Here is a 22,289-nt window from a genome sequence, read left to right on the forward strand (position 1 = left end):
GGGGAGGGCACATAGAGGCAGACCGAGGCTCGAGGCCAAGCGTCGGGCCTCCTCCAGGATCCCCCTCCCACCTCAAGCCGTGTACGCCGTGTCTCATCAGCGGGCGGACAGGGACCTCCGCCCCACCCAGCCCCGCAGACCCGCACGAGGTTCCCACACCATCATCTTCTTGATCATGGTCTTCTTCTCCACATCCACTTCCAGCGTCTCCTGGTTCTTCTGGAGGGTGGCGACATTCCCCACCTCGGAGGCAGCAGAGGGCAAAGCCACAGGGTGAGAGGCACGCTGACCCCTCTCTCAGGGACCGCCCGTGCACTCCCACCAGCTATGACACCCCGGCCCCAGCCGCCAGCCCCCAAGCATGGGCTTCCAGAGAAATGAGAAACCACGGGGACCCGCGCAGTGGGGTGCAGATGTGGGAGGACCATGGTAGCGAGGAGTGGGGGGCTGGGCAATCCCTGAAGGGCAGCATTTGGAGGAGGACCGGAATTCAGGCACTGTAAAGCACCTCCCTCTCCAGTCAACTGAGGGAGAAGGGATCTTCAGCTGAAATCCCACAATTATTAAAACCTTGTAAGAGCTTTGTAGTATCCAGTCTTCTTTATGTTTATTTTTGACAGAGAGAGAGACAGACAGTACATGAGTGGGGGAGGGGGAAAGAGAGGAGACACAGAATCTGAAGCAGGCTCCAGGCTCTGAGCTGTCAGCACAGCTGACATTATGTATATTATATAATACATATTATATAATATACATAATATTTATTTGATATTTGATGTATAATAAATATAATATTTGACATATAATAAATACATTATAGTTGAGCTAGTCAGAGCAGAATGCTGCCATCTGAGAGAGGGAATACTTTTACCAGTGTCCAATTGATCTGTTCGTTCTCATTCTCTCCAGATAGACAAAGAAACCACGAAATAGATAAAATGCCTTCATGTAGTGAAGAAAGCAAAACAAGGGAACGTGATGGGCAGTGTGGTGGGTGAAAGATGCCACAAGTCCTTCCCACTGCAATCGAGAGTACAAGAGCCCTCGACTCCGGACCCTCTTGCTGTGTGCTTGGACCTATAGAATGTCATGGCAGTGAGGATGCACCAGTTCCAGGCTAGCTTTTAAGGGAACTGACAGCCTTTTCCTTCTGGAAGCTTGCTACAAGCAAGCCTGGCTAGATGTGGAATGATGACACTGTGTGGAGAGACCCTGAAAGATGAGGGTCATCTTGGATGTTCTGGACCCCACTCCCGAGTGGCCTCGGTCTACACCACACAGAGCAGAAGGGCCACCTCACTGAACCCAGACAAGCTCAGAATTGTCACACAAGCCAGCAATTCCACTTCTGGGTGTTTGGCTGAAGAAATCAAAAACACTAATTCTAAAAGACGTGCCACCACTGTGTCCATTGCAGCATTATTTACAACAGCCAAGATACGGAAGCAGCCTGAGTGTCCATCGAGAGGTGAATGGATAAAGGAGACATGTGAGATTTATACACACATGCAATGGAATACTACTCAGCCATCAAAAAGAATGAGATCTTGCCATTTGCAACAACATTGGTGGACCTAGAGGGCATTGTGCTACGTGAAATAAGTCAGAGAAATACAGACACTGTATGATTTCACTTAGATGTGGAATCTAAAAGACAAAACAAATGAAGTAAAGAAAGAGAACAGTAACAGATCCATAGATACAGAAAACATTCTGATGGCCACCAGATGGGAGGGAGCTGGGGGGATGGGCAAAATAGGAGAAGATTAAAAAGTATAAGTTTCCCATTGTAAAATAATTAAGACATAGGGATGCAATGCACAGCATAGGTAATATATAGCTAATAATATTTTACAACATTGTATGGTGATGGGGGTAGCTAGGTTTATTGTGGTGATCACTTGGTAATGTAACATATTTAAGTGTTGAATCACTCAGTTGTACACTTGACTAATAAAATATTGTATTACTTGTAATATTGTATAATATATATCATATTGTATCATGCTCACTAATAATATTGTATACACTTCCATTAAAAATAAACAAATACTAAATTTTAAAACATTTCAGAATCATGAGGAGTTGGGCCCCTTGATCTTCATCCCCCCCCCCCCCCCGCCAGCCCAGTGAACTTTTAGACCACTAGGTTTTGGGGCAGTTTTCTCAATAACAACAGATAATTGTAACTGCCAAAGTGATGATAGAGAGACAGCTAATAGACTGAATGGTCATGGAGGATTTCCCAGAGGAGTTGATATTAGGCCTCAGTCCTGAATGACAAGAAAGAGGTAACCATGTGAGGAACTCGGTGAAGGTCTGCCTGTCTCCCCAGACTAGAATGTTACTTCCCTGTAGTATCTCTAGTGCCTGAAACACTGCCTTGCACATAGCAGGGACTCAACAAAATTTGTTGAATGATTGTAATAATAAACTCTATTTTCTGCAGGGACCATGATCAGTGCTGTACACTCATTTCAACTTTATTATACCTATTTTGGGGCGCCTGTGTGGCTCAGTCAGCTAAGCATCCTATTTCAGCTCTGGTCATGATCTGTTATGGGTTTGAGCCCCACATCAAGCTCTGTGCTGATAGCTTGTAGCCTGGAGCTTGCTTCACAATCAGTGTCTTCTTTTCTCTCTTCCCCTTCACCCCCTCCCCTATTCATGCTCGCTCGCTCTCTGTCTCTCTCTCTCTCTCTCTCTCAAAAAAAAGATAAACATTATTATACCCCATTTTGTAGATTAGAAGAAACTTTCTGGCAGCAGAAACAAGTGCAAAGGCCCTGGGGCAGGACTGACTGTGGCAAGTATGAGAAAGAGAGAAGGGCCAGTGTGATAAGGTAGACAACTGGAAGAATGCCATGGGATGAACACCAGTGCTCCCAAAATGCAAGACCTCTTCTTAGTCCTGTCACCCTCTCTCCATCCCTTACCCCATGCCACCCCAGGGACTGGAGGTTGCCTCTGAAGCAGCCTGAGGGCATGGCCTCCCTCTTCCATGGCCTGGCCTGGGTGGACCCCCCACCTCCAGGCTCTGTCAGCTGGTCTCCCCCACACTGCATGTGTTCACGCTCATGTCCACCAGCCTGTCCAGTCTTCCTCCACTGGCCATCACCAAGTCCTGTAGATGCTGGCTTTCTCTGGCCCTCCCAAGGCCCAGACCCAGGCTGGGAATGTGTCCTGACAATGGCCATTTCCAGCCTTCTTACCCTTTTAGAGACCCTCTCACAACTGGTTCAATTGTTAAAAAAAAAAAAAAAAAAAACACTTATTGAGCACCTGTGAGGTACCAGGCCCTGTTCTAGATGCTGGGGCTAGAGCTGTGACTAAGACAGACAAAAACCCAATTTATGGAGGATACATTCCAGCATGATAGCTAACAAAACTAAGACAAACTAGTAAAGCACATTGTACATCAGAGGGTGATGAGTTCCATCATCAGGAGAAGAGAAGAGCCCGACAGAGAAATAGGGACTGCTGGGGCTAGGGAGTGAGGGGGTGGGGGCATCCAAGAAAAGTCATCTGGGAGGTGGGCGGGAAGCATACCAGAGCCAACTTGGTGTCATCGTCTCTCTTCCCTGGCACATCGACCAGGCATGAGGCCACTTCATTGAAGGCTCCTGAATGTCATAGTTTCAATGAGGAGATAAGAGGGAGGGTAAGGATATGGTGTAGCTCTGGTACCAGAGTCCTGTCTCCCCTCCCACACTGGGCCCCTCTAATCTTTATTCCCCCAGGATCCAGACTGATCTCCCTTCCCTGAAAGCTGTCAGTGGTACCCCATTCCACTGCGCGTAAAGACGCCATGCTTGTCAGTGGCTCCCAGGCCCTGCCAGATCAGCGTCCACTGCCGCCTCCGCAGCCCATCTCCTGCTGCTCTCCTCTTGCTCGCCATACTCTGGCCATACTGTTCTCCTTCCAGACCAGGGCAGCCTTCCCCATCAGGGCCACTTTCCAAGTAGTTACTCTACTACCACACTTCACATGGAACCAACCCGACCACCGCACCCCATGTGGTACCACTCAGCCACCACAACCACTGCCCAGCTAGGGCTCTTCCTCAAATCTCTGCTTGCTTGCCACTCTTCAGAGAGGCCTCCCCGGCCTTCAGGGTAAAGGAGGGCTCACTATGATCCTCTTATGTGTCATCCTATTCTCTTCTTTCAGCTGTTATCATAATGTGGAATTAAACTCAGAATTGTTACAGTTGGTACCTGTTTTGTCAGCCCATTATGGTAAGTGAAATACACCAGACACAAAAGGAAAAGTGTTATATGATTCCACTTCCATGATATATCTAGAGTAGGCAAATTCACAGAGAAAGAAAATAGATTAGATTGCTGAAAACAGATATAAATAATATATCTGAAGAAGAATTTAGAATAACAGTCAAAAGACTAATAGATGGGCTTGAATAAAGTATAGAAGACACCAGAGAAACTCTTGCTGCAAAGATCAAAGACCTAAGATCTAATCAGAATGAATTTAAAAATGCTATAACTGAGATGCAAGATAAACTAGATACAGTGACAGTGAGGATGGAAGAAGCAGAGGAGAGAATGGATGAAATAGAAGATAAAAATTATAGAAAATAATGAAGCTGAAAAAAAGAGGGAAAGGAAATTACCAGATCACAAGGGGAGAATTAGACAACTAAGTGATTCCCTGAAATGAAACAATATCCCTATCATAGGAGTCCTAGAAGAAGAAGAATGAGAGAAAGGGTAGGAAGATTTATTTGAACAAATTATAGCTAAGAACTTCCCTAATCTGGGGAAAGAAACAGGCATCCAAGTCCAAGAGGTACAGAGAGCTCCCTTCAAAATAAAAAAAAAAAAAAGTCAACACCACAACGTATCATAGTGAAACTGGCAAAATACAAAGATAAAAAGAGAATTCTGAAAGCAGCTAGGGACAAATTGGCCTTAACCTACAAGGGTAGACACATAAGGGTAGCAGCAGACCTGTCCACTGAAACTTGGCAGGCCAGAAGGGAGTGGCAGGAAATATTCAATATGCTGAATAGAAAAATACACAGCCAAGAATTTTTTCACCAGCAAATCTATCATTCAGAATAGAAGGAGAAATAAAGACTTTCCCAAACAAAAACTAAAGGAGTCCATGACCACTAAACCAGCTCTGCAGGAGATCCTAAGGGCAACTCTGAGTGGAAAGCAGCAAAGACTATAAAGAACCAGGAACATGATAACAAACATGAAATCTACAGATAACACAAGGGCACTAAATTCATATCTTTATCTATCTATCTATCTATATCCATCTATATGCTACCTACAAGAGACTCATTTTAGACCTGAGGACACCTGCAGATTGAAAGTGAGCAGATGGAAAACCATCTATCATGCTAATGGACATCAAAAGAAAGCAAGAGTAGCCATACTTACATCAGACAAACTAGATTTTAAGACAAAGACTGTAACAAGAAATGAAGAATGGCATTATCTCATAATTTAGAGGTCCATCCATCAAGAAGAGCTAACAATTGTAAATATTTGTGCCCCCAACATGAAACACCCAGATATATAAATCAATTAATCACAAACATAAGCAAACCTATTGATAATAATGCCATAATTGTAGGAGACTTTAATACTCCACTTATAGCAATGGACAGATCATCTAGGAAGAAAATCAATAGGGAAACAATGGCTCTGAATGACACATTGGACCAGATGGACTTAACAGATGTATTCCAAACATTTCATCCTAATGCAACAGAATACATCTCTGCTGTCAGAACAGAACCTGCTTCAAACCCTCTGTCTCCCCTGCTCTCTCTCCCTCTCTCTCAAAAATAAATAAATAAACATCTAAAGCAGCAGAATATACATTCTTCTTGACTGCACATAGAACAGTCTCCAAAAGAAATCACATAATGGTCACAAAACAGCCCCCAACAGGTATAAAAAGATTGAGATCATACCATGAATATTTTCAGATCACAACACTATGAAACTCAAAATCAATCACAAGAAAAACTTTGGAAAGAACATTGTACTAAAGAAAGAATGGGTTAACCAAGAAATTGAAGAATAAATTTAAAAAATACATGGAAACAAATGAAAAAGAAACACGGCAGTCCAAACACTTTGGGTTGCAGCAAAGGCAGTCCTAAGAGAAAAACACATTGCAATTCAGGCTTCTCTCAAGAAACAAGAAAGGTCCCAAATACATAATTTGACCTTACACCTAAAGGAGTTAGAAAAAGAACAGCAAATAAAGCCCAAAGCCAGCAGAAGAGAGGAAATAATAAAGATTAGAACAGAAATTGGGGTGCCTGGGTAGCTCAGTTGGTTAAGCGTCCGACTTCAACTCAGGTCATGATCTCATGATTCATGGGTTCAAGCCCCACATTGGGCTCTGTGCTGAGAGCTCAGAGCCTGAAGCCTGCCTCAGATTCTGTCTCCCTCTCTCTCTGCCCCTCCCCTGCTCGTGTTCTGTCTGTCTCTCTCTCTCAAAAATAAGCATTTAAAAATTTAAATAACAAAAAATTATTAGAACAGAAATAAGTGATATAGAATCCAAAAAACAAACAAAAAAACCCAGAACAGACTAATGAAACTAATAGCTAGTTTTTTTTTTAAAAGAATAAACAAAATTGATAAACCTGTAGCCAGACTTCTCAAAAAGAGAACCCAAATAGATAAAATAATGAATGAAAGAGGAGAGATCACAACCACCACCATAATACAAACAATTATCGGAGAATACTATGAAAAATTATATGCCAACAAATTGGACAATCTGGAAGAAATGGACAAATTTCTAGACACTCACACACAACCAAAATTCAAACGGAAAAATAGAATGTTTGAACAGACCCATAACCAGCAAAAAAATTGAGTCAGTTATCAAAAATATCCCAACAAATGAGTCCTGGGCTAGATGGCTTCCCCGGGGGAATTCTACCAGGCATTTAAAGTATAGTTAATATCTATTCTTCTCAAACTGTTTCAAAAAAATAGAAATGGAAGGAAAGCTTCCAAACTCATTATATGAAGCCAGCATCATCTTGATTCCAAAACCAGACAAAGACTCCACTATAAAGGGGAATTACAGGCCAGTATCCCTGATGGACATGGATGCAAAATTTTTAACAAGATACTAGCAAATCAAATTCAATAGTACATTAAAGAAATTATTCACCACGGTCAAAGTAGAATTCATTCCTGGGCTGCAGAGCTGGTTCAATATGCGCAAATCAGTCAATGTAATACATCGCATTAACAGAAAGAAGAAAGGATAAGAACCATATCATCCTGTCAATGGATACAGAAAAAGCATTTGACAAAATACAGCATCCCTTCTTTTAAAGAGATGGAAGGAATATATCTTAACATCATAAATATCATATATGAAAGACCCACAGCTAATACCATCCTCAGCAGGGAAAAACAGAGCTTTCCCTCTGAGATCAGGAACACAACAGGGATGTCCACTCTCACCACTGTTGTTTAAACACAGTGTTGGAAGTCCTAGCCTCCGCAATTAGACAACAAAATGAAAAAAAGGTGACCAAATTTTCAAAGAAGAAGTCAAACTTTCACTCTTCACAGATGATATGATACTTGACATGGAAAACTCAAAGACTCCACCAAAAAAAAAAAAAATGCTGGGGCTGATACATGAATTTAGTAAAATCACAGGATATAAAATCAGTTGCATTTCTATACACCAATAATGAAGCAACAGAAAGAGATATCAAGGCATTGGTCCCATTTACAATTATGCCAAAAGCCATAAAATACCTAGGAATAAACCTAACCAAAGAAGTAAAAGATCTGTATGCTGAAAACTATACAAAGTTTATGAAAGAAATTGAAGAAGGCACAAAGAAATGGAAAAACATTCCATGTTCATGGATAAGAAGAACAAATGTTAAAGTATCGATACTACCCAAGGCAATCTACATATTTAATGCAATCCCTAGCAAAATAACATCAGCATTGTTCAAAGAGCTAGAACAAATCATTCTAAAATTTGTGTGGAACCACAAAAGACTCAAAATAGCCAAAGGAGTGTTGAAAAAGAAAACCAAAGCTGGTGCCATCACAATTTGGGACTTCAACCTGTATTACAAAGCTGTCATCATCAAGACAGTATGGTACTGGCACAAAAACAGACACATAGACCAATGGAATAAAATAGAGAACCCAGATCTGGACCCACAAATATGAGGCCAATCAATCTTCAATAAAACAAGAAAGAGTACCCAGTGGAAAAAAGACAGTGTCTTTAGCAAATGGTGCTAGGAGAACTGGACAGCAACATGGAGAATGAAACTGGACAACTTTCTTAACACCATACACAAAAATAAGTTCAAAATAAATGAAAGACCTAAACATGAGACAAGAAACCATTAAAATCCTACAGGAGAAAATAGGCAGCAACCTCTTTGGCCTCAGCCACAGCAACATCTTAACTTGATAAGTCTCTTGAGGCAAAGGAAATAAAAACAAAAATGAACTATTGGGACCAAATCAAGATATGCTTCTGCACAGCAAAGGAATCAATCAACAAAACTGAAAGACGACTGACACAAAATGAAAGAAGATATTTGCAAATCACATATCAGATAAAGGGTTAGTATCCAAAATCTATAAAGAACTTACCAAACTTGGGGAGCCTGGGTAGTTCAGTCAATTAAGTGTCTGACTCTTGGTTATGGCTCAGGTTGTGACCTCATGGTTTGTGAGTTTGAGCCCAACATTGGGCTCTGTGCTGACAGTGCAAGGCCTGCTTGAGATTCTTTCTCTCTCCTTCTGTCTCTGCCCCTCCCCCTCTCGCATTCTGTCTCTTTCAAAATAAATACATTTTTAAAAACATGAACTTACCAAACTCAACCCCCAAAGTACAAATAATCCAGTGAAGAAATGAGCAGAAGGCAAGAACAGACACTTTTCCAGAGAAGACATCCAGAAGGCAAACAGACAAATGAAAAAGATGTTCAACATCAGTCATCATCAGGAAAATACAAATCAAAATGACAATGAGATACCACCTCACACTGGTCAGAATGGCTAAAATTAACCACTCAGGAAATGACAGTGAGGGTGTGGAGAAAGGGGAACCCTCTTGCACTGCTGGTGGGAATGCAAACTGGTGCAGCCACTCTGGAAAACAGTATGGAGGTTCCTCAAAAAAAAAAAAAATTAAAAATAGAACTACTCTACAACCTAGCAATTGTATTACTAGGAATTTATACAAAGGATACAAAAATGCTGATTGGAAGGGGCACATGCACGCCAATGTTTATAGCAATGTTACCAACAATAGCCAAATTATGGAAAGAACCCAAATGTCCAACAACTGATGAATGGATTAAGAAGACGTGGTTTATGTAGGAGCACCTAGGGGGCTCAGTCAGTTAAGTGTCTGAGTTCAGGTCACGATCTCACAACTTGTGAGTTCAAGTCTCATGTCAGGCTCTGTGCTGACACCTCAGAGCCTGGAGCTTGCTTTAGATCCTGTGTCTCCCTCTCTGTCTACCCCTCCCCTGCTTGTGCTCTGTCTCTCAAAAATAAATAAACATTAAAAAATTAAAAAAATAAAAAAGATGTGGTATATAGATATGATGGAATACTACTTAGTGATAAAAAAAAAAAGAGAATGAAATCTTGCCATTTGTAACAACATGGATGGAACTGGAGGGTATTATGCTAAGCAAAATAAGTGAGTCAAAGCATGATTTCACTCATATGTAGAATATGAGAAACAACAGAGTTGGGGAAAGGAAGGAAAAATAAGATAAAAACAGAGAGGGAGGAAAACCATAAGAGACTCCTAAATACAGAGGACAAACTGAGGGGTGCTGAAGGTGGGGGTACATGGGGATGTGGGTTAAATGGGTGATGCACATTAAGGAGGGCACTTGTTGGGATACACACTGGGTGTCATATGTAAGAGATGAATCAGTGGGTTCTGTTCCTGAAGCCAAGACTACAAGGTATGTTAACTAACTTGAATATAAATTTAAAAATTTTAAAAAAGAAAAAAGATATGATTCACGATAGCAATAAAAACTATTTAGTACCTAGGAATAAACCTATCCCAAAAAAAGCACTAGACTTATCTGGAAAATTTTTTAAATTCTAGCAAAAGATATATCCTATATAAAGAAAAACTTGAAAAGATGGATAAATTTATAACATCCCAATGAAAATGCCAGAAAGACTTTTTGAAGACCTAGACAACTATATTCTAAAATGCATATGGAAGGGGCGCCTAGCTGGTTCAGTCAGTGGGGCATATGACTCTTGATCTTGGGGTCATGAGTTCAAGCCCCATGTTGGGTGTAGAGATTACGTAAAGATAAAAATCTTTAAAAATAAAACTAAAAATAGGAGCACCTGGGTGGCTCAGTCAGGTAAGCCCCACATCAGGTTCTGTGCTGACAGCTCACAGCCTGGAGCCTGCTTCAGATTCTCTGTCTCCCTCTCTCTCTGCCCCTCTCCCACTCACATTCTGTCTCTCTCTCTCAAAAATAAACATTTAAAAAAATACTAAAAACAATAATAATATATATATGGAAGAATGAGGGTCTACTAATAGCCTTCAGAGCATATTGTGGATACTGTTTTCCTCAGAATAATTTTGGAAAGAACTTCAAAGCAGAATTCTTACCCTACCAGGTACCTATTGTATCTTTATAAATACATACTTACAAAGCCGTGGTATTTTTTTAAAAAATCACAATATAGAATTGGTTCATGAACAAACAAAAATATTTGGAGATATAAGGAATTGGAAAAAGACCGTTACAACATAAAAATTTGATAAGAGATTTAATTTCTAGAACTCCTGCATATCACAGGTGAGGTGCAGGCTCCAGACAGGATTTCCAGGCTTTGCTCAAGTTGGAACATTAAACACTCAACAGAGGTGAGCTGAGCCTAGAGCCTGCCTGCTCCACTGGTCAAAAAAAGTTTTTTTTTTTAATTTATTTTTGAGAGACAGAGAGAGACAGAATGAGCAGGGAGGGTCAGAGAGAGGGGGAGATACAGAATCCGAAACAGGCTCCAGGCTCTGAGCTAGCTGTCAGCACAGAGCCTGATGCGGGGCTTGAACTCACAAACCGTGAGATCATGACCTGAGCTGCAGCCAGACATTTAACCGACTGAGCCACCCAGGCGTCCCTCAAAAAAAGTTTTTAATGTTATTTATTTTTGAAAGAGAGAAAGAGAGAGAGACAGCGTGCGACCAGGGGAGGGGCAAAGAGAGAATCGGAAGCAGGTTCCAGGCTCTGTGATGTCAGCAGAGAACCCAACACAGGGCTCAAATTGACAAACCATGAGATCATGACCCGAGTTGAGGTTGAACCCTCAACCGACAACCATCCAGGTGCCCCTCCACTGGTCAAACTTAGTAACCTGAGAAGCCAGGTCTGAAATTTAACTAGAAAGAAAGAGGCATACATTTCAAAAGAAATGTATAGTTAGTTATGTGACACGTGGTTTTGACATAATAAAAATATTATGACATGCAGATATTACAGTTAAGGAAATTGACACTCAGAGACAGTAATTTGTCCCATGTCGCACAGCAAGCAGAGGCTGAGCCCTGGATCTCTTGCATGTAATTAACACATTGCATGTTGTCCATTGTATGCTGCTCCCTGCCTCACCCCTCTGCTCTCCTCCCCCCAACTCCCTGCCCTACAAGTCTGAATACAAAGTTCTTCCAGGGAAGTGCCCTCTCTGGGGCCCTCACCCTTGCCATACTCACCCTTTGGGATGCTTTGGAAGGCTGTGGCGTCCTGGTCGGTGGTGTTACAGGTGGGGAACCCAGGCGGGACCTGGCCTGTCTCAGTGCCCGCCATCTCGTTCCAGCTTCCCAGATTCTTCTCCAAGGGTGTGGCATGGATGCTGTTGTCCTCAAAGTAATCCTGCTGGCTGCTCAGTGTCAGGGTAGAGGTGTCACTGAAGATGAGGCTGGAGCCCAGGCTAAGAGTCTCCTTGGAGCCCAGGATCAGCGTCATATACGAGGGTGGAGAAAGGGTGGAGTTGGGTCCACAGGTGCTGGAATGCAGGCTGATACTATCGATGGAGCCAGGAATCAGGGTCAAGCATGAGGCTTGCGTGATGGTCATGTTCAAGTCAGACCTGGGATTGCCATTTGATGCCACATTGGTTCCCTTGGAACTTGTGTCCCAGGTTGTACCAAAAGCTCCTTTCGAGGCGTCCCCAGAGATGCTATGTGAAAGCACAGTGATGTTCTCATTGGTGTCTGGGATCAGGGTCCCATAAGAACCTGGAGCCGCATTCAGGTCCAGCCTGGAGGGGTTTCTTGAGCCCACACTGTGTAGCTGGTTGGAGTCAGAGCCCAAAGAAGAGTTTGAGGCTGGAATAAGAAGAGCTTTCGAGCCTGACCTGGAGACGCAGCTGCCCACCACCAGGGCTTCTCTTGAATAGTGCCTTAGAAATGGGTTTGCTTCAGTCCTGGAAGGATTAGAGTTCCTCTGACCCAAATCAAAACTCTTGCCTGAGAGATAGTTGAAGTCCTCCTCAGAATTAGGGCCAGAGTTCCCTGAGCTCAGACCCTGGGCCTCCAGAGAGCTGGAGCTCAGAACAAGGTTTGAGGCTGGACAAAGGGCCCCTTGTGAGTCAGATCTTGAGATATGATTTGAATTCAGGCCCAGGGCTTCCCCAGAGTCAGAAGTGGTGATCTGGAGGGAGACTGGGGGCACGGTCTGGCTGTCCCCAGGCCTGAGGGTGGACACCAGGCCAGGGGCCTCCTCTGAGACAGCACTCGGAGTTGAATTAAGGTCTGGAACAAGAGCTGAACCAGGATCCAAGGGTGGGTTCAAGAGAGGAACAAGGCCCATGTCTGTGTGGGGCCCAGAGGAAGTGCTGGTGCCTGAATCTGGGACCTCGGCCAGGCTGAGACTGGGTGGCATCTTCAAGCTTTCACAGAGGACTAGACTAGCCCCTGGGCTCAGGGCCGTTCCTAGTCTGGAGGTCTCTCAATGCCACTGCCCCCTTCTCTCCAAAAGCCAACCGTTGAACTTCCTGCAATGCTCTTGAGAGGCAGAAAAGCAAATTCAGACATGCTTCACCTTTTAAGCCATGCTTAAAACCTTCCCATGCATGGCTCCCCCTATTCCTTAGGATGAAGGCCCTCGTGTGACTTCCCAGGTCCCTCGTGACCATGCCCAGACCACCTTTGCAGTCCCGTCTACACAGCTCTGTGTCAGCCGTATCTTCTGGGTTACTCTGCCTACCCCCTGCTCCCTCGCAGCTATCGGACCTTAACAAATACAGTTCCCTTGCCTCAGAACCTCATCCCACTGTCCTTTTCCAAGCACACTTCTCCCAGCAAAATATTCATCCTACTTTATTCCAGTGACCCATTTAGTGCTCTAGCCTCTGCTAGAGGTGGCAATAACTGTGCTTCTCTTAGTCCCTGGGACATCCCCAGCATCTAGCACGGTGCCAGGTACACAACAGGAGTCCACAAATACTAGACAAATGAGGCTTCACCCACCAAAGGTAGGAAAGGGGAAGGAGGAGCCTCCTTACAGGTTACCCTACTTCCAGCCTAAATTTCTAGAACTACTCTGCAAACGGCTGTGACACTAGATTCCCACAGTGGCCTCGGTACAGCTGACCACTGCCCTTGACAGTTTGCTTTGCCTGGGTGGGGCAGGCCCCATGGAGGGGAACCTGGGGCAATCCTCAAAACCAGAGCCTGCCTCACCCCAGCAATCTGCCTGCTGGGTGAGCTCCCTGGTGCCCCCACCCTACTCTGCTTCCACACTTGGGCTCCCCTCCCCAAGAGACTCACTGGGACAGCTCACCTGCATTCATGGTGTTCTTAAGCAGGAGTGGGGCCCTGGGAGGAGACACAGGAGAAGACCGAGTCAGGTGAAATATGCTTTCTCAATGCTTACTGAGCCAAGTCTACAGGCCAGACATGCACACCTGCTAACAAATCCCCCTACACACACACACACACACACACACACACACACACACACACACACATACACACACAGAGTCCTGGAAGTTAGATATTAATGTTTCATGATATACTTAAGGAAGTGGAGGTCAAGGAGAGGAAGGTCACCCATCCTACTGGCCCTCAGGGAAGCGAGACCATTTCTTTATGCCACCTGCCTACCTAACTCCTCCATGGCTTTCCATCATCTTCAGGACAGCCTCTCCAATCCTCAGCAGGACCTAAAAGGCCCTTCAGTGTCCTTCCCTTTCATCCTTCTTGCCCCTCCAAGCTCCCTTCCCCATTCCATTCCACCACCTTTCAACTCTTCTGTGTTTCTCCAAAGAGCCAGGCTCCCGGGTTAGGTCTGAGTCTTCCAAAGGTTGGGCTCCTTCTCCTGGCCAGTACCTGTGGCTTTACCCTTCAAATTTCAGCTTAAGAGCCTTCTGGATCCCCCAGACATGTGAGGTCCACTTGTAAGTTCCCATGGCATCTGGTCCACTTCCCCCTTCACAGGTTTCCCCACTAGGCAGCAAGATCTCTAAGCCTCTAACACAGCACCTGGGACACAGTCACTGTTCAATGAATGTTTGTTACTTCATCTCTTTATTTCTTCTTTACTCACTCATTTATTCTTTTACTTGCTCATTTTGTCATTTATTCATTTCTTATTCATTCATACACCCACTCATTCACAAAATCATTTACTTACTCTACAAATTCTGCTGTGCATCTTTATAGCTTAGCTTTGAAAAGACCAGAGATTTGGAGTCATATGGTTCTGGGTTCAAATCCCATCTCATCTTCTTACTAGTCTGAGTGAACTTGGGCAAGAGACTTTCCCCTCTGGCCCTCATCCTGCTATTCTCTAACATGGGAAGCATAAAGCCTGCAACCCACAGTGGTTGTAGTTTCAGGGCCTGGCACAGAACATACGTCCTAGCTAAGGCCTTCTCTAAATGACAGTGACCTTTCCACTACTCTTTGCCAGGCACTGTGGGCAGAGAGGAGTCAGGTGCTCAGAGCCCAGTGGGAACTGCCTTCATTCCAAGTAAGCAGTTCATGTCCAGCTTTGCATCCCGCCACAGAAGCAGGGAGCGTTCACTTACCATCAGTACCAGAGGGGATTTTACCTTGGGGCTAATGAAATTTAAAACTTCAGAGGTCCTTGTTTGCGCAGTATCTAAGGGTCCTGCTTTTAATTCTGTGTTCACACTTTTGTCTTCTTTACTTTTTTTAATTTTTTAATATTTTACTTATTTTTGAGACAGAGACAGACAGAACACAAGCAGGGAGGGGCAGAGAGAGAGACACACACAGAATCCGAAGCAGGCTCCAGGGTCTGAGATGTCAGCACAGAGCCCAACGCGGGACTCAAACCCATGAACGTGAGATCATGACCTGAGCCGAAGTCGGAAGCTTAACCGACTGAGCCACCCAGGTGCCCTGTTTTCTTTTACTTAAATAAGAGCCTTAAAAAATCTTCAGGTTCCAAAAACCCTCGGCCTTCCCTTCACACCCCTTCCACCTGTGTGCATGCTTATGTGTGCTTGTGTGAATGTGTGTGTGCACGCATGCATACACACACACACACACACACACACACACACACACACACACAGTTGCCAAAGACAGGCATTTTCAACCTGAAATGCCTCAAGCCTTTGAGGCTTTGAGTAGGATTTTGGAAGGCCTAAGTGGTTTGGGCTATGGAAAGGAGTAACCTCTACCCCTCTGACACAGCAGGTACACAAGCCAGATCACCGGGCAGAAAGCTACAGGTCTCAACCCTGGCTGACCATCCCTCTTCCACGAGAAAAGAACAGGTCTCTCCCAGTTTCTCCTGTGCCCTCATCCTCTTCCTTCATCCAGCAACAGACACAGAAGGCTTCAGAGCTGGCTGCCCATGACTGGGGCAGCCCACGCCTCACCCTCCACCAAAGGGATGCTGTGTGTTGAGAAGAATGGGGTTCTTGCAGGGCTTGGATGAGATACAGGGGAGCCAAAGGAACTCACTACTGACTCAACGGCCACAGGCTAACTATTGGCCTTTGCTTCCCAAACCCCAGGGCAGAGGATAGCCAGAAAACAGCTAGTGAGTCCTGTCCAAGACAGAGAGGATCATTGGCTGATTCTTATCTTTTCTCATTGAATCCTTCCAGGCCTTGAACAAGGGTGGTTGGAGCCCTCAGGAGGTGTAACTATCAGTGGATCTTCCAGTTCCTCATTGAGAATACGTTTATTACATGCATGGGCCTGGAATATGTTAGGCAATCATGAGTATGCACTCACACACATACATGTCCACACACACATCTGACACTAAGGCACCTCACACCTAGAGAATCCAAAACAGAGCTTGCTGTCTTTCCCCTAAATCAGACCTTCCTATTCTTTTCCATTTCCAGGAACTGGTGCTACCACAGGCAGAAATGATATCATCCTTGACTACTCTCTCAATTGCTGTATCCAATTTTGAGCAAGTTCTGCCACTTCTGGCTCCAGAAAAGTTCCCAAATGCCACCCCATATCTCCATCTCCATTGCCAGACCCTAGCACAGCTTCCATTGCCTAAGGCTGGGCCTTGGAACTGTGCTTGAAACAAGGGCTTTTGTATCCAAGGACTGCTCCCAACAAACCGTTTTCCAAATTGAGCTAAAATATCTTTAAAACTGCTCTCCAGAACGGCCTGAGGTGATCTCTGAAAATGGTTCACTACTCACTTGGTCCAAAAAACCCAGCAAAACCATGTAAATCAAGAGGTTCAAATCTTCATGTTCACTTTAAGAGCATACATTATACTACTCAGGCCATCAAGGATATGCATATCCAAAAAGCCACGAAGCATCTGAAAGATGTCAGTTTGCAGAAGTAATGTGTGCCATTCTGTAGCTACAATGGTGGACTTGGTAGGTGTGCCCAGGCCAAACAGTGGGGCTGGACACAGGGTCAGTGGCCCAAAACGAGTGTTGAATTATTACTGCCCGTGCTTAAAAATGCAGAGTAATGCTGAACTTCAGGGTTTAGATGGAGACTCTTTCATCATTGAACACATCCAGGTGAACAAAGCCCCCAAGATGTGTCACAGAACCTACAGGGCTCACAGTCGGACTAACTCATGCATGAGGTCTCCCTGCCACCCTGAGCTGATCCTTACTGAAGAAGAGCAGATTGGTCCTAAGCCAGAAGAGGAAGTTGCATAGAAGAAAAAGATATTCCAGAAGAAACTGACAAAAAAGAAAAAAAAAAAAAAACTATGGCCTGGAAGTAAATTCTGTATACAATAAATGCAAATAAAAGTTCTTAAAAAATGCATTCAACAGTGTGGTACTGACATAAGGATAGACATACAGACAAATGGAATAGAACTGAGAATCCAGAATCCAGAAATAAACCCATGCATCTATGGTCAATTAATTTTTTTAAGTCTATTCATTTATTTTGAGAGAGAGAAAGAGACCGAGAGAGACAGAGACAGAACAAGTAGGGGAGGGGCAGAGAGAGAGGAGGGCAGAGGATCCAAAGCAGGCTCTGTGCTGAGAGCAAAGAGGCTGATGCGGGATTCAAACTCATGAACTTTGACACCATGATCTGAGCTGAAGTTGGATACTCAACTGACTGAGCCACCCAGGCGTCCCATGTGGTCAATTAATTTTTGACAAGGATGCCAGTTCCATTCAATAGAAGTAGAATAGTCTCCTCAACAAATGGTGGTGGGACAACTCGGTTCTACATGCAAAAGAATGAGGTTGGACCCTTACCTCACACCATACACAAAAATTAACTCAAAAAAGATTAAAGACCTAAATATAAAAGCTAAAATTATAAAACTCTTATATAATATCATAGGGGCAAATCTTCATGACCTTGGATCTGGCAATGGTTTCTTAGATAGGACACCAAAAGCATACGCAACAAAAGAATAAATTAGACCTCAACAAAATTAAAAACTTGTGCATCAAAAGATACCATCAGAGCACCTGGGTGGTTCAGTCAGTTAAGCATCTAACTCTTGGTTTCGGCTCAGGTCATGATCTCTCAGTTTGTGAGTTCAAACCCCACATTGGTGTCTTCACTGACAATGCAGGGCCAGCTTGGGATTCTCTCTCTCCCTCTCTCTGTCCTTCCCCTGCCTGTGCTCTTTCTCTAAAAGTAAATAAAATAAACTTTTGATAAAATGTTAAGGGGCATTTGGGTGGCTCAGTAGGCTAGGCGTCTGATTTGGGCTCAGGTCATAACTCACTGTTCATGGGTTCAAGTCCCACATCGAGCTCTGTGCTCACAGCTCAGAGCCCGGAGCCTGCTTCAAATTCTGTGTCTCCCTCTTTCTCTGCCCCTCCCCTATTCATTCTCTGTCACTCTCTGTCTCTCAAAAATAAAAAAAAATTAAAGGAATTTTTTAATTAAGAAAATGTTAAAAGACACCATCAAGAAGTGAAAAGGCAACTCAGAATGGGAGAAAATATTTGTAAGACCTATTTCTGATGAGTCTAGTATTCAGAATACATAAAGAACTCTGACAACTTAACAACAAAAAGACAATCAATCCAATTTAAAAATGGGAAAATGACTTGACAATAGGACAATTTTCCAAAGAAGATATACAAATATTTAACAACATACAAAAATATACTCAACATCACTAGCCATTAGGAACATGCAAATCAAAACCATGATGAGATATTATTTTATACCCACTATAATTTTTTAAGTGGAAAATAACAAGTAGAAGGCTGTCTACTTGGTCAGTGGAGCATGTGACTCTCAATCTCAGGGTTGTGAAGTCAAGCCTCATGTTGGGCATAGAGATTACCTTTTTTTTAAGTTAAAAAAAAATTTTTTTAAGAAAATAACAAATGGTGGCAAGGACATGGAAAATCGACACCCTCAAACACTGCCAATAGGAATGTAAAATGGTGTAGCCTCTGTAAAAGCCAACTTGGTGATACTGCAAGAAATTAAACAGAATTACCATCTGATCCAGCAATTCTACTCCTACCACATACTCAAAAGAATTGACAAGGAATGTTCTAACGAAAACCTGTGCAAAAATGTTCATAGTAGCACATTCACAAGAGCCAAAGGTGGAAACAACCCAACTGTCCATGAACTGGTGAATGGATAAACAAAAAAGCCATAAAAAAAAGAGTCTTGTGCTAATACACTTGAAACAAGGATAAACTGAGACTATTTTGTGAAATGAGGGAAGTCAGACACAAAGGCCACATATTGTATGATTCCATTTATATGAAATATCTAGAATAATCAAATCTACAGAGACTAAAAGCAGATTAAAGCAACCAGAAAGAGTTTGCTAGGGACCGAGGAAAGAGGAGAATGGAAAAGTGACTGCTTACTGGCTACCGGCTTACCTTCTGGAGTGACAAAAATGTTCTGGACCTAGATGGTGATGGCTGTTGTACCACATTATGAAGGTACTCAGTGTCACTAACAGTAAAAGTCATGGTACGTATATTGAACCACAATTTTTCTAAAGCATGTAACAGGCAAGAGGGTATAGACTCACTTTCCCTGTTCCTCCTTTTCAAAGACAACTAAATATCCTGAGATGATTCAACTGACCACCATAAGAAGACTCTGAAAGCTAGAAAGAAGGCAATGGACTAGCTATGAACCTCAGGACTTAAGGGATGACACTGGGTATGCTCCCAGGGCTTTCTTTTTCCCTCCCGTATATCCCAGACTGGGGGCACCAGAGAGGCCTGCAACACAGAAGCAGGGGAAGAAAAGCCTGTTTTCCCTCAGCCCACAGGTCTGGCCCCTCCATCTCTCCAGATACATACATTCCCTTCCCCACCCCATACTTGAGCCACGCTCAATTTCTCCCAGTGCCTCCAATACATTGGCTTCCTTCTTGACCTAGGGCCTTGATAAATATTCTTTCCTCTTCCTGTAAAATTCCCCAAGACTACCCAACTAAACCCCCATCACCTCCCATGGCTAACATCTAACATTAAAAAAAAAATTTTTTTTAATGTTTGTTTTTGAGAGAGAGAGAGATCGAGCAGGCAAGGGGCAGAGAGAGAGGGAGAATCTGAAGCAGGCTCCAGGCTCTGAGCTGTCAGCACAGAGCCCAATGTGGGGCTCAAAATTATGAACCGTGAGATCTTGACCTGAGCTGAAGTCAGACACTTAACCAACGGAGCCACCACGGCATCCCTAACATCTAACATTTTAGATGCCAGCTTGGGACGTCTTCCTGGGACTCTCGCATATGGGTGAAATGCCCGGCTCATGTGACTATTCTGTTTACTCCTATGTCTCTACTCTAAAAAATGAGCATGGTCAGTCTCTGGCTGCCTTGTTATTCTTGTTTTCCCAGCATGTGGCACAATGCCTGGCACACAGGGGAGGTTTAGAAACACCCATGGAGTGAGGGAATGAATGGGTGGAAGGATGACAACACTTTAAATAGGTATCATTAGCCTCACTTACTGGCATGTTAAGTCAGTCTATTCAGGAATCTAAAGTAATGTTTGCAAAGGCCCAGAAAATAGCAGCCAGGATTCAAACCCAGGCCCTCTCCACTGACAGCTTGTTTTAAAACACCCCAGAGAGTTTTGAGGCATGATTCACTCAGTGAAGCCACATCTTCCTCTGCCCCCATTCTCCATTCCCTCTGCCCCCAGCCCCAGAAGAGAAGTCCAATGAAAACAACACAAGCCTCCCAGCTCTCAAGCACAAATACAGGGCTTCGTCGTCAGCTGGCCCTGAATTTGAAACCCACTCTGTCTCTCACCAGTGATGTGAACGTGGGCAGGTAGCGTCAACATGCTGAGTATCAATCTAAATATTCAATCCACAAGATTAGTGGAGGGAATAAAATAGATAATGCACATAGTGATGATCACTGCACCTGACCCCCAATAGTACCTCAATAAATGCTCATCCTCATCATCTCTTCCTCCTGCTGGGTGAGGATAAGCTAGGAGGACTCGAGATAAAGGCCAAGTCTGGCTTCCAGGTTCTCTGTCTTCTTCCCCTGCCACCCCCAGCCCACCAGCCCATCTATGGCATTCCTTCCTGAGTCTTCTCATTCTCTTCCCTCTCACCTCCCCCAACTCCCACCCACCATGCTCTCAGAACAAGCCTAAACTCTTTCTCCATGAGACCTGAGCTGCTGATGTAAAGTTTAGTGTGTTACCTCCACCTGGAGCATCCACATGGTAACAGATAATTCAGCTTTAAGCCAAAGATAGGAAGTTCTAACTGTGGAATTACAGCCAGAGGGGAAAGGCCAGGGGGGTGGGGTCAAGCTGGTAACTGCCTTGCTCAGGCTGCAGAGGAAGCCCCCACCCCTGGGACTTCCCCAGAGCCACCCCTCAGCTTACCTAGTCTCCCCCCAGCCCAGGCCCGTGTTACAGTCTTTGTGAGGTCACTATGACTCAGGAGTTCCCAGCCAATGAGGCCCCTGCTCATGCCACACAGTAGATAGAAGTAGGAACTATCCTTTCAAAGGACCCTCACCCACTGCCTAGAAATGACCTTACTCAAATAAAGAGCAAGTTCCTTGCCCAGGATTCAAGCCTCCCCATGAAAACCCCTCACCATATGATCTTACACCTTTGTTTATCTTGGGGTGACAGCCTGGTTCTGAGGAACATCTCAGGTCTGGGGCACAGCAGACCCGAGAGGGAAGCCTGTGGGTAGCAAGGTGTATGCAAAGGGCTTTGGAATCAGCCAGTCCTTGTGGAGGAAACTGAAACCCACAGAGGGAAAATCCTGGCCCAAGGTCAAGAGCTACGACACTGTGCAAGTCCCTTATCTTTCCCCTACTCCACCCTGCCTCCTCACCCAAGACACATTAATAGTGTGGAGCAGGGCAGGGATGAGGGCTGGGCCAGGAGACCCAGACCATGAAACTTAGATTCCCGGATAAGAAAATAGAGAAACTATTATCTTGCTAAAGAAAAGCTTTGTAGGGAGCAAAAACTAAGCTGATTAAGATTACCCATGACTGAGTAGAAAAACTTCATTGGCTACTACTTAAAAAGCTGTAGAACTATCCAGTAAGCTGCATTCCCATTTACCCGGGTCATTAAATCTGGCCTGGAGATCCACCTCATCACCCGACATCCCCAGCTCAAGTGCCTCAGTGTCCTATGGTGAATGCCCTCCGGTCACCCTCATCTCTCCCTTTTCTGCCCCCACCCCACTGCCTTCGGCCCCACTGTACTACCCACTCCTGGCCGAGTCCCCCCTCACCTGCTGCCGCAGGGGCCTGTGCCGTCTGGAGCCCCCATCGCCTTGCCTCTTCCAGGGACCTACCAGCCAACACGGCCAAGTTTTCTTTCTCGGCTGAATCGTCC

General features: G+C 44.3%; 1 protein-coding gene across 1 annotated transcript in view; it reads right to left on the bottom strand.

The window, feature by feature from the left end:
• MROH7 (maestro heat like repeat family member 7) overlaps positions 1 to 21,294 on the bottom strand; it is a 52,813-nt gene extending 31,519 nt beyond the window's left edge. The window contains exons 1-5 of the mRNA XM_029945825.1: positions 21,125 to 21,294; positions 13,820 to 13,854; positions 11,749 to 13,041; positions 3,550 to 3,623; positions 160 to 243 (exon numbers count right to left, since the gene is read on the bottom strand). Of these exons, the coding sequence (XP_029801685.1) occupies positions 160 to 243; positions 3,550 to 3,623; positions 11,749 to 12,919 (1,329 nt within the window). The 5' untranslated portion in view covers positions 12,920 to 13,041; positions 13,820 to 13,854; positions 21,125 to 21,294. The remainder of the gene's footprint in view (positions 1 to 159; positions 244 to 3,549; positions 3,624 to 11,748; positions 13,042 to 13,819; positions 13,855 to 21,124) is intronic.
• Positions 21,295 to 22,289: the final 995 nt, after the last annotated feature.

The sequence above is a fragment of the Suricata suricatta genome, chromosome 8, assembly GCF_006229205.1.
Source record: "Suricata suricatta isolate VVHF042 chromosome 8, meerkat_22Aug2017_6uvM2_HiC, whole genome shotgun sequence".
Taxonomy (NCBI): domain Eukaryota; kingdom Metazoa; phylum Chordata; class Mammalia; order Carnivora; family Herpestidae; genus Suricata; species Suricata suricatta.